The 16,280-nt window shown below is 38.2% G+C and overlaps 1 protein-coding gene across 1 annotated transcript in view; it reads left to right on the top strand.

Moving 5' to 3' along the window:
- dnajc21 (DnaJ heat shock protein family (Hsp40) member C21) overlaps positions 1-4,141 on the top strand; it is a gene marked incomplete at its 3' end in the record, with an annotated part of 10,004 nt that extends 5,863 nt beyond the window's left edge. The window contains exons 4-12 of the mRNA XM_079257213.1: positions 1-58; positions 204-508; positions 592-758; positions 1,720-1,813; positions 2,358-2,522; positions 2,628-2,676; positions 2,771-2,895; positions 3,790-3,877; positions 3,980-4,141. The exon at positions 1-58 is cut by the window's left edge and continues 18 nt beyond it. Coding sequence (XP_079113339.1) covers positions 1-58; positions 204-508; positions 592-758; positions 1,720-1,813; positions 2,358-2,522; positions 2,628-2,676; positions 2,771-2,895; positions 3,790-3,877; positions 3,980-4,141 — 1,213 coding nt within the window. The remainder of the gene's footprint in view (positions 59-203; positions 509-591; positions 759-1,719; positions 1,814-2,357; positions 2,523-2,627; positions 2,677-2,770; positions 2,896-3,789; positions 3,878-3,979) is intronic.
- Positions 4,142-16,280: the final 12,139 nt, after the last annotated feature.

Raw genomic sequence — 16,280 nt, 5'->3', positions numbered from 1 at the left:
GGAAGACGAGGAAGAGGAGTTTCCTCCCTTTGGAGACTCTCAGAGTGATTATGATACAGTAAGTCACACCCAGACTTAAAATACCTGTTTCTATGTTGTACAGTAATCATTGACGTAAACAAGACGCAGGTTTTATTTTTGCGGAACAGTTTTAAAAATATTAAAAGTAAATTAGTTGCCTTTAACCATTCTGCATGTCGCAGGTCGTGCATGTGTTTTATGGCTACTGGCAGAGCTTTTGCACTCGCAAAAACTTTGCTTGGAAGGAGGAATATGACACAAGACAGGCCTCCAACCGCTGGGAGAAAAGAGCAATGGAGAAGGAGAACAGGAAGACTAGAGATAAGGCTCGGAAGGAACGCAATGACTTGGTGCGGCAACTGGTGGCTTTTGTCCGTAAGCGTGACCGCCGTGTGCAGGCCCACAGGAAGCTAGTAGAGGAGCAGAACGCTGAGAAGATCAAGAAGGTGGAGGAACTTAGACGGCAGGAGAAGCTGAAACGAGCTAAGTATGTTCAAAACAAATGTTTGGGTATGATTGCTTCCTTTGGTCCTTTGTCCATACTCGTTCTGTTCTGCGTGTCTGTTCAAGGTTGGCAGAAGAATACAAGGAGCAGAGCTGGGCAGCCATGTCTGCACTTGAGAAGGAGCTGCAGCAGATTGAAGCACAGTATGGAGAGGAGTTTGGAGATGCATCTGAGAGTGAGGAAGAAGATTTAGATTTGGACACACAGGAGAAGAACAGTGAAGAGGGAGGAGGTAATTTTAACAAATGGAACTCATCTTTGAGGGACTTCAGAAACTAGTGTTGCAAAAGCCTTAGTAGCCCCATATGATGATGAGGAATTAGTAATAATGATGATGCTCCTGCAGATGATGCCCCCATTACTGTGTGTTTACATACATCAAGCTGGTTCTGCAGAGTCAGCTGTTGTTAGTGATGCACTCTGAAGCGGGCCTGATTTGCCTCTGTCACTACGTCCATAGCTAGTTTAGAGGCATCCCAGCTTTTACCATCTCTCCACTGTTACATATGACACAATGTGCAGAGAAAGTGCATCAGTCCCTGCTTAATAAGGGTGTGTGAAAAGACCTTTTTTTTTTTTTTTTTTTTTTTTAAATGCAGACACAATCTGGAACAAAATAGTGCTGCTTAAGTGCAGGTACTAAAAAGAAATACAATCTGCTTAAGTGTGTTTTGTATGTCCCACTGTATCTGAGAGTATGTGAAAAAGGGGAGTATTGCATAGCTATACTTTGGGGGGAAAAAAAAGGTAATGATTTTTTTAAATTATAAAAGTATTGTAAATGTGCATTTGCTGTTTTGATTGCTGAAGCAAGTGGCGCATTAATAAAAGCCGAACACAAAAATGCAAAAAAAAAAACCAAATAGTGTAAAACACTGCTGAACAGACTCCACAAGCATGTAAAGCATAAAAAGATAAAACTGTTTCATAACAAGTGACATAAGTAAAGCTAAAAGGGATGCATGAGTTTGCTATATAGATGTTTTTTGTTTTTTTTTACTGAACATGGAACACGGCACTATTTCTGGCAACAGTCCCCTTTTCTCCATATAAAAGCCTTCATACGGATTCTGCAGCATGTTGGAGATGTCTGTGTGTTATTGTTCTCTGTAAGGACACCCAAAAAAGACATCTTTAAAAAAAAAAAAAGACAATCAAATGCTGTTTTAGACATTGCTGGTATTCAATCATAGATGGAGAGCTGCCTGATGGAGATGAGCAGACTATTGATGATTATGATGATCTTTACTGCCCAGCCTGTGACAAATACTTCAAATCAGATAAGGCGTGAGTATCTACAACACTTTTCCACCTTTCTGTTCTCTCCTAAATTTTAAAGTTATAAACAATTTGAGTGCATTGTAGTCACCAAACAGACCAGTGTTTCTGAAAAGAGCTTTGCTTTGATTTCAGCTTGCCATGAAAGTCACTCATAGCAAATATTAGTGTTGTTTTGATGTGGCTGAAAATGTTGAGTTGATATAAATGATACAATCTTTTTTGTTGAACAGATATATACCTTCAGGTCAGGCCCTGGCGTACTTGCTAATTTTATGTTTAATATGCTCTTTGTTGCACACAGTAGAGGAAAACCGAAGCAGTCTGTGTTGCATGACAAGTCCGGCCAATGTCCCTTTTCTAAAAGCCCAAAACAATGCATGTTACTCAAAACTTTTTCCCAGCAGTGAAATTTGTCGTTTTCATGCATTTGGTTTTATTTACTCAAAAATGCTGCACGCTACTGATGCATTCATACAATCCACTGCTCCAAAAAAATATTTAATTTAAATTAACTTTTAATGATTCATACTTTTGTTGTCTTTTTTTCCAGTATGAAAAACCATGAAAAGTCCAAAAAGCACAGAGAGATGGTGGTGTTGCTACGGCAACAGCTAGAGGAAGAAGAGGACTTGCTTGGGTTGAACCAGGATGGAAAGGGTGCTGATGGAAGTGAGCAAGTGGAGGAAGAGGAGGAAGAAGAAAAGCCAAGGCAAAAGTGAAGTCTTACCATGGGGTTGTCATGGCAATTAGAGCTTGGTTACTCACCAGAATTACCTCTGATTGTAGCTTTACTGATGTCTTTCTTTTCCCACCTCCCCAGGCTATCAAAAAAACAAAAGAAGAAAAGAAAACAGCAGAAAGTATCACAGGTGAATACTTTCTCTTTCTGTGTGTTGTGTGCTGCCATGAAGGGAATTTTTAACATACTGTTTTGCAATCTGCTCGCGTAATAATTCTGAATAGCTAAGCGCTCCAGAGGAGGAGGACGGGGAGAAACAGGCACATACCACTTGTGTGGAAGATGAAAAGTCATCTGACCCTGTAGAGTCTGAAAAGCAAGAAGAGTTTCCTTCTACAGAAGTCAAGAGGTCAGTTTTTAACATCCTCGGTCTGTTTTCTGACTGAAATCTAGAAGAAAAGCAACACACTCATTTATATTTGATTTTTTTTTAGTTGGTTTCTTCTGATTTTGTAGATATCTTTGTGTTAATGTATGGAGCGTTGATCCCTTTTAATTCACCTTAAGGCAAAATTTAAAAATCTGACATTTCCTCAGGTTTGGCACATCACAAATCCCCAGCTGCTATTTCTTCAAATGGCAACAAAACCACCCAGAGACCTCCAGTGTGTGTCTTGTTCAAACTTTCTCGCTTACAAACAAAATATAAATTCTACCTACTCTTCCCTTTCCATTGATGGCAATTTCTTACACATGTATTGATTGTGTCAAACTGCATACTGCTCCATGTCAGCGCCTTTTCCAACGACAGTGAATCCAGAATTCCTCTGTGAGAGGAAATGAGTTGATGCACTTTCAGCCCTTTCAAAGTTTTTACATTTAGTTTTTAACACACAAAATGCATTTCGAGGCGAAAACGAAACACTGTAATGAGTCCAGAAAGTCACATCCTCATTGGACCGATGAAGACCTTTCAGCTTCTTTGTCCTTTTCTAACTGATTAGTGTGGATAAGGTTCCTGTTTTTCTACACAGAGGGATGTAAAATGATCTTGGCTGTGTTACATTTAAAAAAAGCTGCTATGTTTATTTTTTTTTGATGGAAAAAATTCAAAGCAAAGGAAGTGTCTTGGACAAAATAAGGACCTTTTAACATTCTTTCTTAAGGAGTTGTTTGAAATGTAATGAGGTTTACAAGGGCTTGAAAAGTTTTTCCCCCCTATGTTTAACATGTTGTCTGTTAAAGGCCTTTTTGTTTTGTCATTTTTTAAAACAAGGTATCTGTCATTTCAATATTATCTCAGCAGCTCTGGGAAGACAAAAGGAAAGAAAGGAGGAGGGAAAGAGAAACCAAAGAACATCAAGTCACAGACTGGTGAACAATGTCCTGAGGTTTGTACTGTACAGCCCCATGAAACCAGTTTTTACCATTAACGATTGGAGAAAAATGATTAGTTATTTTCTTAAGTGTTTTTTTTGCATTTTTGTCTCCAGAAGGAGGTAAACCTCCGCTGCGTTACCTGTAACAATGAATTCCCTACAAGAAACAAGTTGTTCGACCACCTGAAGACCAGCGGCCACGCGACTGCGCTCTCTGCCAACGCTCCTCACAGCTCCATGAGCAAGAGCAAAAAAGACAAGAAGAAGAACAGATGACACATCCTCAGCTGCGCTGATGGAGTTTGATTTAGCAGGAAAACTTAAAGCAATGCTTTAAGAAGTTTCCTTGGCAACTGAACAAAAAAACACAAACATTTTCCCAGTGGACTGAGATAAAAATGTGAGTCTTTCTAGATTTAAAATCTTCCGAGTCTCTGTACTTTTTGCTGTAAAGCATTTTAAGTCACTACTGATAAACCAGGTAAGAAAACTCTCAGAATACACAAGATCCATCTCTGTCTGCAGAGATCTAACTAATAAAGGCAATACCGCATGTTGGTATTAACACAGTTTTTGAATTGTTTACATGAAAACTGACTGAAACCTTTTCTGAAGTTAGTTGTGTTTAAAACAGCTGTTTCAATAACAAAAAAAAAAAAAAAAAGAAAAACGGGCAAACTGATGTTTCTCTCCAGTGTTTTTATTGGTGATCCAGTAAAAGAAAACATACTTTTTTATTAAAAAAGCTTTGGGAACAGAAATAGTGTTAAAAAATGCAAATAAAATATGTGTGTAAATTGGCTGCAGGAGAAGCATGGAAATATGAGATAAAGAAATCCATCTGAGTGGGAAATGGAGAATAATGTCTTCAGTGCTGATTAACTGCGTCTGTAGCAGCTTTCGTACATGCAGAACAAAGTTGCAAAGGACTGAATAGTTATATTTTTATCTTACAAAAATCTACAACATTCAGTGGGACTCCAGACTTTTCCAGATTCTGTTGCTGGCACCTTATTTGACCTCTGACCTGATCATTGTCACTTCAAATAGTTGTAGATAGCTTTGTTAAAAACTACTATCCTTAGTTATTCACAAAGGAAGCTACATGCAGAAGGTCTGAAACAGAGAAAATACAAGTTATTCATACACTAATGTTATAATTAGATATTTCATCATTGGGCTGCATTTTACATAAAGTGTGTAATGTGTAGTACTTCAATTCAATTCAATTCAACTTTATTTATATAGCGTCAAATCACGGCAATGCCATCTCAAGACGCTTTACAGACAGAGGGGAAAACATAATGAAGGCCAATTCATAACAGCCTATATAAGGAAACCAACAGATTGAGTTGAGTCCAACTCAATCTCCCATCCTGAGCAAGCACACTGGCAACAGTGGGAAGGAAAAAACTCCCTTTTAACAGGAAGGAAACCTCCGGCAGAACCCGGCTCAAGGACAGGCAGCCATCTGCCTCTGCTGTGTGGGGGGGAAGAGGACAGAAAGACAACAGACAACAGGAACTGCTACTCCCGGCCAGGGAGACCTGCTGAGACAGGAGACATACATGTTAATGATGCAACACTGTTATGGGGGGGGGGGGGGGGGGGGGGGGGGGGGGTAAAAGAAAGAGATAAAGAGAAAAAGAAAGAAGCTCAGTGTATCAGGAAATGTCCCTCAGCAGTCTAAACCTATAGCAGCATAACTAAGGGATGCTAACCATCCCTAGCTATAGGACTTATCAAAAAGATAAGTCTTCAGCCTAGTCTTAAAGGTGGGGAGGGTGTCTGCTTCCCTAACACTAACTGGGAGCTTATTCCATAAGAGAGGGGCCTGATAACCAAAGGCTCTGCCTCCTGCTCGGCTCTTTGAGACTCTAGGAACCACAAGTAAGCCTGCAGTCTGGGAACGAAGTACTCTGCTTTGTATATAAGGAACAATGAGGTCTTTGATATATAGTGGTGCCTGGTTGTGGAGGGCTTTATATGTAAGGAGGATTTTAAATTCTATTCTAGATTCAACAGGCAGCCAATGAAGAGAGGCTAAAACTGGAGAAATATGATCTCTCATGCTGGTTCTGGTCAGGACTCTGCATCCTTTTGACAGATATAAATGTGTTCAAGCTGGGTTGTAGTAAATACGAGTCATGTTCTAAAGCAGGGGTAGGCAACTCCGCTCCTCAAGTGCCACAGTCCCGCAAATGTTAGGAGTTTCTCTGCTGCAACACACCTGGCACACATCACACCTAACCAGCAGACTTGTGCAGAGCTCGACATCAAACTGCACAAGTCTGCCGATTAACCATTGGTTTGAATCAGGTGTATCACACCAGGGAAACTCCTAACATTTGCAGGACTGTGGCACTCGAGGAGTGGAGTTGCCTACCCCTGTTCTGATGAGTCACAAACCCAGATTATCTAGGTAGCATTTTAAAGACTGGAATGATAGTTCAAAGCAAAATGGTTTATTAATTAAAAAATAAAAGCAAAACATGACCTGAAAACAAAAGACAAAGGAAACATTATACTAGCATGTATTAACAGCTGTGTATTGATTCACAAGAATGTAATACAGGTCAAAGTCTAAATAGCCCACCTAAGGCTTTTCACAGGCAACAACCTTCACAAGAGAAATAGTTAAACGGACAAAGACCAAAAGTCCTAAGTAGTCCACACATTGCAAAATGCTCTAAATCACTCACAGATACCTGGAATGATTGTCTAAAGCTTGGTTAAATAGTTGTGGACAGCAGATAATGGGGCCAATCGCAGGCAGGTGATGGCACAGCCAGTGAAACAGAAGCTCCTTTACCATCAGCCGGCCTATGAACCAGGGAGAAGTAATGGTGAGCAGAGGAGGAGTTTGCTGCTTAAATTGAAGGGAAAGCATTTACTGGTGGAGAACGTTACCAAAGCAAAAGAGGCATAAATCTTTGAGAGTGAAATTTACAAAAATAATAAAAGACTTAATTAAACTATAATTTTGTAGACATTTCTTTTAGGTTGTCGTCTGGAAAGAGCAACAGTGTCCATTGAAGGACAACTGAGGACAATTAGTGGGACTGGAACATGACTTTACTGCCTAGAGCAGCCAAAAAGATGATAAAATCAGAAGAAGCTGTTTTAGAAGTCGTTAATGCAAAATTACCCACTGAAGTTAGATAAAGGTCACACATCAATATTATTTATCAAGTTGGAACATTTTTGAAGTTTATCTGCAAACCTAATCAGATTTTTTTTTCTTCCACCCATGTGGTTAAAATGGGCGTTCTTGCCAAACAAGTCGTTGCATCTGAGCCAGCAGCCAGCTGATTGCCGGTTATGAATGGGGTAAAAACTCCTTCCGTCCGGCTCACCACTGGGTCATGCAGGCAGTAAATGGTGCAGACCCACAGACAAGAAATGGCAAAACCAAATACTCACGCAGGGAATCCAGACAGCTTGCCAATCACCTGGTTACAACCAAAATCCAAATATATACACACAAATCCCAAGCTCTGGGGCTGTAACACCTATGCCCCTGAGACAAACTAAAAGGTTTATAAAAAGTAAAAAATGAAAAGATTAAAAGAGTGCATGGATGCATACTCAGCTCCCAAACTAAGCCCTAGATAAGGTATCAGCAGTGTTGGCTGCACTCTTATTTGTCTTTAATCTTTAGATTGGACTCTTGTACAACTAAAGCCCAGTGCATAAGTCTCTAGATATGATTGTAAATGTGAGCCAGAAATACAAGAGGGTTATGGCTGATAAACGCAATAATGCTGGAGTGCTATTGTACACATCAAAGTACTGTCAAGAGTGTCAAGAGCAAAGCTAGATTAATAGAGCTGGTGTCAGGTAAACTTGCAGGAGAAGCTCCATCATTAACTTCCTGTAGCAAGACAACACCAGTTCCAGCATCACTGGTGTCAACCTCCATTAAAAGGCCTGGTTTTATATTCAGGTCAGGAGCGTAAATACGGGAGCATTAACCAATAATAACTTAACACTTTCAAAAGCATGTTAACGCTAGGAGTCCATGCAAAACCTGTTTTTGATCTGAGTTGGTTGGTAACTGGAAACACAATGAGGGAAAAGTTGCTGCCAAATTTCCAAAAATAACATGCCATTCCATGAAAATGGTGCAGAGCATTCATTGGTAGAAGGAAGAGAGAAAGCTGACATGGCAGTAATTTTTGCTTCGTTAGGGTGCACCTACCTCTCTACCGAAGCAGGCGACGGAAGCATTTCTAAAACCACACTTGACTAGATTTAAAGTAAGTGATGTGTTAGCAGGTCACGTGAACACATGCTTGAAGACTGTCAGATGTTTTTCCCATGAGGCAGTGTTACAATAAGATCATTTAAATATGCATTACAGTCAGGCATCCCTGGAAAAAGACAGTTGACAAAACCCAAGTCCAAACATGTGCAGTGTCTCACTTTTCATTAAAGACCTTTTTACAGGAGACTTTTTACAGGGTTCTTTCAGTTTCCTCAAATGCACATGAAAGGAAGCCAAACTGAACCTGCCAGCCGCAATAAGATCTACATGTGGTGTGCACAGCACAGCTAATGGCTGAACTGCAGGTGTAATAATCACCACGCCTGAATCAGATCAGTTAAGTGGCCATTTCACAACGAGGCCATATAAGTGGTGTGGTCCCAGTTTTTTCTGTGAAGTCCTGCTTCAGGATGACCATGGACTGGATGAGAGACAGAATAAGAGTTCAATCTGTATGGAAGTGCTCTTATAACAGGAGAAAAAAAGGAATAATTCAAATAAAACTAATCCACTTCCATCAACAGTAAAACTTTAATTAGAAACTTTACTTTTCAGTGACACTAAAATGATATTTGTGAGCAAGACTTTTTAAGCTGTTCATTGCTTTTGTTTTTTTTTTTAATTTAACAATGATGCAACTTTGTGTCCTTCACATCCCTCATTTAACAGATTTTTGCTTCACAAAAATCCCTGAAGAACCTGACAGTTTGACTGTCAAAATATTATATTCCTAATTAAACTCTACATCTTCAACACTGTATTTAACCCTCACTTACCTTCTATCCTCTTTAAAAACCAAAAGGTATCTTGATATTTTTACTTTTTCCCCCAAACAGTTTTCTTTGAGTACATTTTCTCTGATTTTTAGGATTTGTTTCTAAAATCATGCTGAAGTGTTTAGCAGTGTTTGACTGGGTTGTGTGCATATGCATGTGAAATGTTTCCCTGCATATTTTTTTTTTTTTTTATCACAGTCAACATTATCTGCTAAATCTGTGAATAGTTTAAATGTGGCAGCATACTTAAACAGGTGTATTACTTCACAAGTGTTGTTACCTGTCCAAACAGTCCTCCTTTTCCCATCAGGATTTCTATATCCTTCATGTTGTTGGTGTACAAGGTTTCTTCTGCTGCACAAAATACATTCAGTAAAATTTTGGATATCCTCTCACTCCATACATGTTCCTGATTATACTCTACCAAGACAGAAAATGGTAACATGCTGATCATCAAGCAAAAACCTAGCCTGACAACATAAAGCTGATTAACCAGAGTCTACATTTAGCTGTTTTTAAGGCTACAATGACCTGTGAACAAGGGTTTGCCTGAAAATATGACTGCTGTTAGTAAATTACATCTTCTATTTAGGGAATATATTTTTGCTTTAGCAACAATAAATATTTATTTGTATCAAATTTGATGCATAAGAATTAGGCATTTTACTGTCAGTTTACTGTCAATCAGTGGATCCTAAAGTAAATTAAAATCAATCATGAAGGAATTTGACATATCAGCAAAAATCAAATTGCCATCCATTGAATCAATATATTGTATCGTGATCAAACTAATGATTTAGATCCCTCCTATTCAATAAGGAACTTGCTTTAGTTAACTACATATCCTCTCTAGTAATTGCGAGTCACCATAACCTCAAGGTTCCATATAAAGATATATAGTTTTGAAAAATTGACCAGTGATATAAAAAGTCCAGCAGAAAATATCTTAAGTGACAGCACCAGAGATTTCATAGACACACACACCCAAAAACAAACAAGCAAATAAAAAAAATAAAAAAATAAAAAACCCCAAGAAATTTATTGAATTTTCCCAGAGAAGGTCTACAATCACTGGACACACCAAGCTACAGATGAAATACTGAGCATTCGCAAAGTGGAAGACTGATGAAAATGATAAATCAGGGGAAACGTTAAAAGATCCTGTTTACTCTCAAATCCCCTTTGTTTGAGAGATAGAGATGTGTTCACAATCTTAATAGCATTTGACCAACATGCTAGCCAACTCACACTCTCCTATGAGAACCTTTATCCTAAATAATATAGAAAAAGAGGGGGAAAAAATTACTTAAATCAAGCACTAATAAAGCAACAGCACAGGCCAGTGGACTTCCTCCAATGGTGTTAAAGTGGGAGGCCTTTGCAAAAGATGTGGCAGTTTCTGGGAAGACATGAATAAACAAACTCACACCTCCGCTCACTGCTGCTTCATTCTCTCCATCTTGTAATATAAATTCCTGATCCTGCATCCATTATGCATGCTTTGTGAAAACATCAAGATGCTATGTTGCCATGTAGGAGGAAAAGGTCAGGAAGGTCTACAGTCTATATTATAAAACTGTGCACCTGAAGACTGATCACTAAACAGTTATGACATGATATTAAATTAAATTAAATTAAAATGATTTATTAATACCAGAAGCAAATTGCACTGGCAACCCACTACCTAACAAATAACACAGATCTACAAATATTACACTGAAATAAAGATACTTATTTGAAGACTGTGTGTGCATCACAATACATAAATATCTACCAATATTTGTCTTTTTGTTTGTAACCTCTTCTTTACCACTAAAAAGCTGGCGAGTATCTAGTTATTATCTTGTGGTAATGAAGAGGTTACTGTTTTTGTCTTGTTGCTTTTGTCTTTGAAATGACCGTATTTCTGACAGCTGGTGTCACATTGTGTGTTTTGTATCTTTAGTTCTGGTTTCCTGTTTTAGTTTGTAGTTTTTCCCTGTTTAGTTCCCTTGTCTTGTTTTCTGTGTGGCCTTTGTTCCTGTTAGATTGGTCCTAGTCTCATTAGTTTCATCCATTTCACCCATGTCTTGTTCTGTTTTAGTATTTATACCCCTTGGTTTCTGCTCCCAGTTGCTGGTCCATTGTTTGTGGGTGCATGTGTACGCAGACACCTCAGTTTTTGTTTTTGGATATTAAAACAGCTTTATTCTGCATTCCTGCCTTCCGTCCTGCGTTTGGGTTCACACCTCCCCTACACAACCTTGACAGCTAGTTTGCTTTGTGGGAAATGACAGCAAAAGGAGATTGTGGATGATAAAGTATTTTAGTTTTTATTGCGAAGAAGAAGATTTGAGTTGTGATAGAGTGTTATTGTGTATTATAGAGCGAGCCATATAAGTTTACACTTCTGCCTACTCTTTTGTTAGACATGGGAAGAAAAGAAAATGGGAAGGTATGAATACTGCAAATATTATTAACGGCAGTATATATGTCTCTTTTTTTCTTTTGTTATTATTTTATCTCACCTGGTGTTGTAACAACAGCCCCGATACTAGTAATCTATTACCAATACCTTTTGCCATTGTAACCGTATCAGGAATTACAAAAAGTGGCTTCCTGTTCGTATAAAACCTGTCTGAACCTGCCAGGAGAAAATGTGGAGTATTTTTCAAAATGGGCTTTTGCATTTTTAACTCCATCATGTACGCCTATGACTGTTATTATGCTTCAGTAAAATTAACAACTATATTTGTATCAAACCTCATTAGCAATGCAGATGCCTCCTTTGTTTCATCCAAGTATGTGTGTGTTTGTATGTGTGTGTGAGAGTGTGTGTGTGTGTGGACATGTTCTTCAAAGAAATCAATCATTCAGCTTGAGACACTTACAGCAAATGTTTCTTCTAGCTCTCCGATGTTTAATTCACTTGTCACGCATTGACCTATGAGATGAAAGAATACATATATATATATATATATATATATATATATGTGTGTGTGTGTGTGTATATATATAAATGAATATAAATGAATGTAGCTTCAAACATGTTCTCTTCATCTTGACTTTCATGCATTTTAAAGCGTTTTCTCTCACTATGAAAATGTGCTTCATACCTTTAGCACATTTGTGCTTGACTCCTTTAGGAGCACTTCTGTGTTTTCACTGTTGTTAACCAGTAGTTCACTATGCTGGTGTTCATTCTCTTAAAGTTTAACATTTACGTTATTCTATTTAAAAAGATTTTAGTATCATGTTTTTAGAGAGAGGTAAATGCATACTGTGATAAGGAGTGCAGTCCAATTAATTGCTAGGTGAGTTTTTACTGTAGCTCTAGGGGAACATACAAGGTACTGACTGATGGCCATATGTTCCATATCATCCCAAAGTCCCCAAAAAACATACAGTCTGGGCCTTTATAGCTGCTGCTCTCAATTCTAATTTTAAGTAACATAACAACCCTTCATGTTGTGAATGCATGTGTATCCGTACCCTGAGTACAAATACCTTCTCTGAGAGTCTGCACTGGAGAGTCCCAGTAGTGGCTTCCTCCCCAAAGACCTCTGAACACATCAGGACACATGGTCTACTTATTGGACAGAAACCAAGTCCAAATCCAAGTGGATTAGCCTTACACAAAGACTTGCTAAAAATATACATAGCACAAACCTGACTTCCTTAGAACTACTGATGCCTGACCGTATGAGTGCTTCTTCAGTTTTCACTGCATCTTTTTATTGTTTAAAATACAGTAGCATATACTCTGCTTGTTTTTATGACGACCAGCTTCTGTTTGTCTTACTTGCTTTGCAGTGCAGTAAGTTTAAGTCTTGGCTGTGCTAGTATGAATCTAGTAAGGACACTGCATACTGTTAGTTCAAAACATTCATCCTAATTAAAATGCGTATTATTTTTTTTATTTTAAAAAAAAAAAAAAAAAAAGCGTATTAATATGCAAGTTATAAACCTGAAATATACGTGTTCTATATGGAATGAGATTACAATGAATTAAATGGATATTTTGCTTATTTACACATTTTCTCCTTTTATCTTCTAGTACTCCAATACAATAAGGTAATGCCTGTCTCTGAGAAGCTGAATCCTTGCTTGGTCAGCTGACCGGGCAAACGCAACGTAGCACATGCAGCTGGTATTACCTCATATGAGCTGTAAAAATGATCCGTTATGCAGAAATGATACAAATATGTCAAGGGGGTGTAGGGACAGAAAAATAACATGCTTCAGTGGGTTCACAGCAGTGTCTAGTGTGGAAGAGAATTGCATTACCTCTGTTTCTTTGTTCATTTGACATAAACTCTGAAATAATGGTGGCATCCCAACTATGTTTGATCTTTAATGTATCCATGCATGAGTGCATCCTGAACTTGTGGCAGTGGGATATTTATATGATGAGTTGGATGCAAGAACCATGCGCTGCTGGCTCCCCCCATGATATGAATCTCTGGAAGAGGAAAGAAAAGATTTTGTTATAATAGTTTTACAGAGTTCATACAAAATCCATCAAGCTTTCATTTTATTATTTCTATATTTTTTCCTTTACAAGCTGTATGTCTTCGATCTAGTTAGCAAGGACATTTATTTTGGTATAGCTATTGCATTCTCAGCATCCTTTAAAGCATTAGTGCAGACTGTTAAACACATTACTTTAATTTCCTTTAGCCTTTAGTTTCATGTAAATGTAAGATACAAAGGTACAGGTAAGTGTGATAATATCAAAGTTTCCCATGTACAGCCGAGCCATCAGTATTGCCAGATCATTGGCCTCTGGGCCACTGTTGGTGAGATGTATCACCTGGAAAAAGAAATGGAACAGTTTTTGCTGTTGTGTTGTTTTTCTGGTGGATGAACACAGGTTTCTGATAGTAAGTTATCTTCACAGTCACAGGCTTGCAATTCTGTTTGCGCATTTTTATCATATGCTCTCTGGACATCTAGGACAGCACAGTGGCATAGTGGTTAGCACTGTGGCCTCACAGTAAGAAGGTTCCTGTTTTGAGTCTTTCTTTGTGGAGTTTGCTTGTTCCCACATACATGTATGGGTTCCCTCCCACTTCTGATCAAGTTAAATGTTGAGTTTAGCTATGAGCATGAATAATAGTTTGGCTTTTTGTCTCTGCATTGGTCTAGTGATAAACTGGCAACCTGTCAAAGCAAAACTTGGTCAATAACAGCTGGAATAGGTGACGTGCCCATTACTACACTGATTTCCCAACTGTGGTCCTCAAGGCTCACTATCCTGCAGGCATTAAAGGTTTCCCTGCTGCAACATACCAATTTCAAATCAAAAGTATCTCTGACCAAACTCTGCACAAGTCTGCTATTGAGTCATTAATTTGAGTCAGCAGATCTCTACCAAATTAAATGCACAATAAAGTAAATAAAGTATCTTACTGGAGGTAAAATGTCAAGAAAGAGAGTAGATATCACTAATAAAACTAAGAATAAGATATGTGTTTTTGTTTTTCCATGAATATGTAACAAATGGCAGCCACGCATCAGCCCTCAGGTATTTGGGTGGTATTTGTTTTCACTCACTGGAACCTTGAAATGATGCCAGCCGTACTCTGTTGTAAGTGGGAGTCAGATGTCTGTCAAGACTTTACTTTCTGAATATAAAATATTCCGTAATCTTTTTTTCAATGTGAGCAAGCCAGTCTTGTCATGGAGAAAATCAAACATACAACCATCACATCTAAATAAGACATTTTTATGCTGGCTTTTCTGGATCTCAGCACTGCATTTAACACTGTAAATCACAGAATCCTGTTGCACACGCCGGAAAACTGGGTTTGAGTTTCAGGAGCGATCCTTAACTGGTTCAGGTCTTATTTAGAAGGCTGGAGTAATTTTGTCGCCATCGGCAGCTATGAATCTGAACGAGTGGCCATGACTTGTGGAATCCCTCAGGGGTCAGTCCTTGGACTTCTTCTTTTCAACTTTTACATGCTGCTTTTAGGTCAAATAATACAGCCCTGTAACATCAATTATCAGAGTTATGCAGATGATACACATTTTTTTGAGTCTTTGTGACCAGACAACTAGAGTCCGATAGACTTACTGTGTCAGTGTTTGGAGCAAATAAACAGCTGGATGAGAGAGATTTATCTAAAATTAAATCAAGGCAAAACTGAAATTATTCTGTTTGATAGCATAGAAAAAAAGAGTCACCTGGTGAACACCTGGAGAGTCTGTGTCTAAAAATCACGACCAAGTTTGAAACCTTGGAGTGCTGATAGACTCATATCTGACTTTAAACAGCTACAGCTACACAACTGAATCAAGTTTAGTCTCCCAGAAAGACCAGAAGAAACTAATCCATGCAGTTATCTCCAGTAAACTACTTATTACTCTGATGGTCTTTTAACAGAACCTCCTAAAAAGAGCCTTGAACATCTGCAGCTCATCCAGAACGCTGCTGCTAGACTAAGAGATCTGAACACATCACACCAGTTTTAAAATCTTTACACTGGGTTTCTGTCAGTTACAGAAAAGATTTTGAAAGCCTACTGATTGTTTACAAATCCTGTTTTGGCACTGTGATATGTTCAGAAAATATAAACTTGGCAGAGCTTGTCGAACCAAAAACCAGACTAGACATGGACAAGCAGCATCTAGTGGTTATGCTGCTGGTGGAACACACTACCGGTGGAGAATAAACTTTTACCAAATGCAGACAATTTTAAATCCAGGTTAAAAACATTTATTTTCTATGCACCTATGCATGAAATCTGCACAGTAATTTTTAGTTTATCATGCCTTTAATCATTTTAATTATGATTTTACCATTTACCATACACTCTCAAAAATAGAGGTACAAGATAAGGACATTTCTGTACCTATAGGTACATTTTAAATAAATGTTCTCTCAAAAGTACAATACTGGTCTTTAAGAGACCAGAAGTACACCTTCAGAGTATGAAAAAGGGTTCAAAGTGACATAAAGTACAAATTTGTACCATTTTGACCATAAGGGTACCTGCAGCATTGAAAAATGTAATGTTAATGGCTGTAATGTTACAAACTAGAGCAGAGTTGAGTGATGACAGTAGTACTACTTAACAGTCATTTACTACACCAGACAATGAAGGTCAGATACTGCAAACTAAGTATATGTCTGGTCAGTATTTTGAGTTTTTGAAGATTATTTCTAGATTAAAGAAAAGATAATATTGCTAAGTGGAATGGGCCAGGCCTAATGCTGTGGAAAACATAAAAAACATAACTTGATAAGGTGAGTTTGAACTTGATAAGGTACAAAAATAGACCAGAACTGAAGGGTACAGAAATGTCTCTCAAAAGAGTACACCCCCAGCGACAAGCATTTGTACCTTTTTAGGTACAAGCTGGTACCTCTATTTTTGAGTGTGTACCA

Source organism: Telmatherina bonti (assembly GCF_933228915.1).
Source record: "Telmatherina bonti genome assembly, chromosome: 17".
Lineage (NCBI taxonomy): Eukaryota > Metazoa > Chordata > Actinopteri > Atheriniformes > Telmatherinidae > Telmatherina > Telmatherina bonti.
Note: the sequence above shows the minus strand (reverse complement) of the source record. Positions and strands in the feature narration are given on the sequence as shown.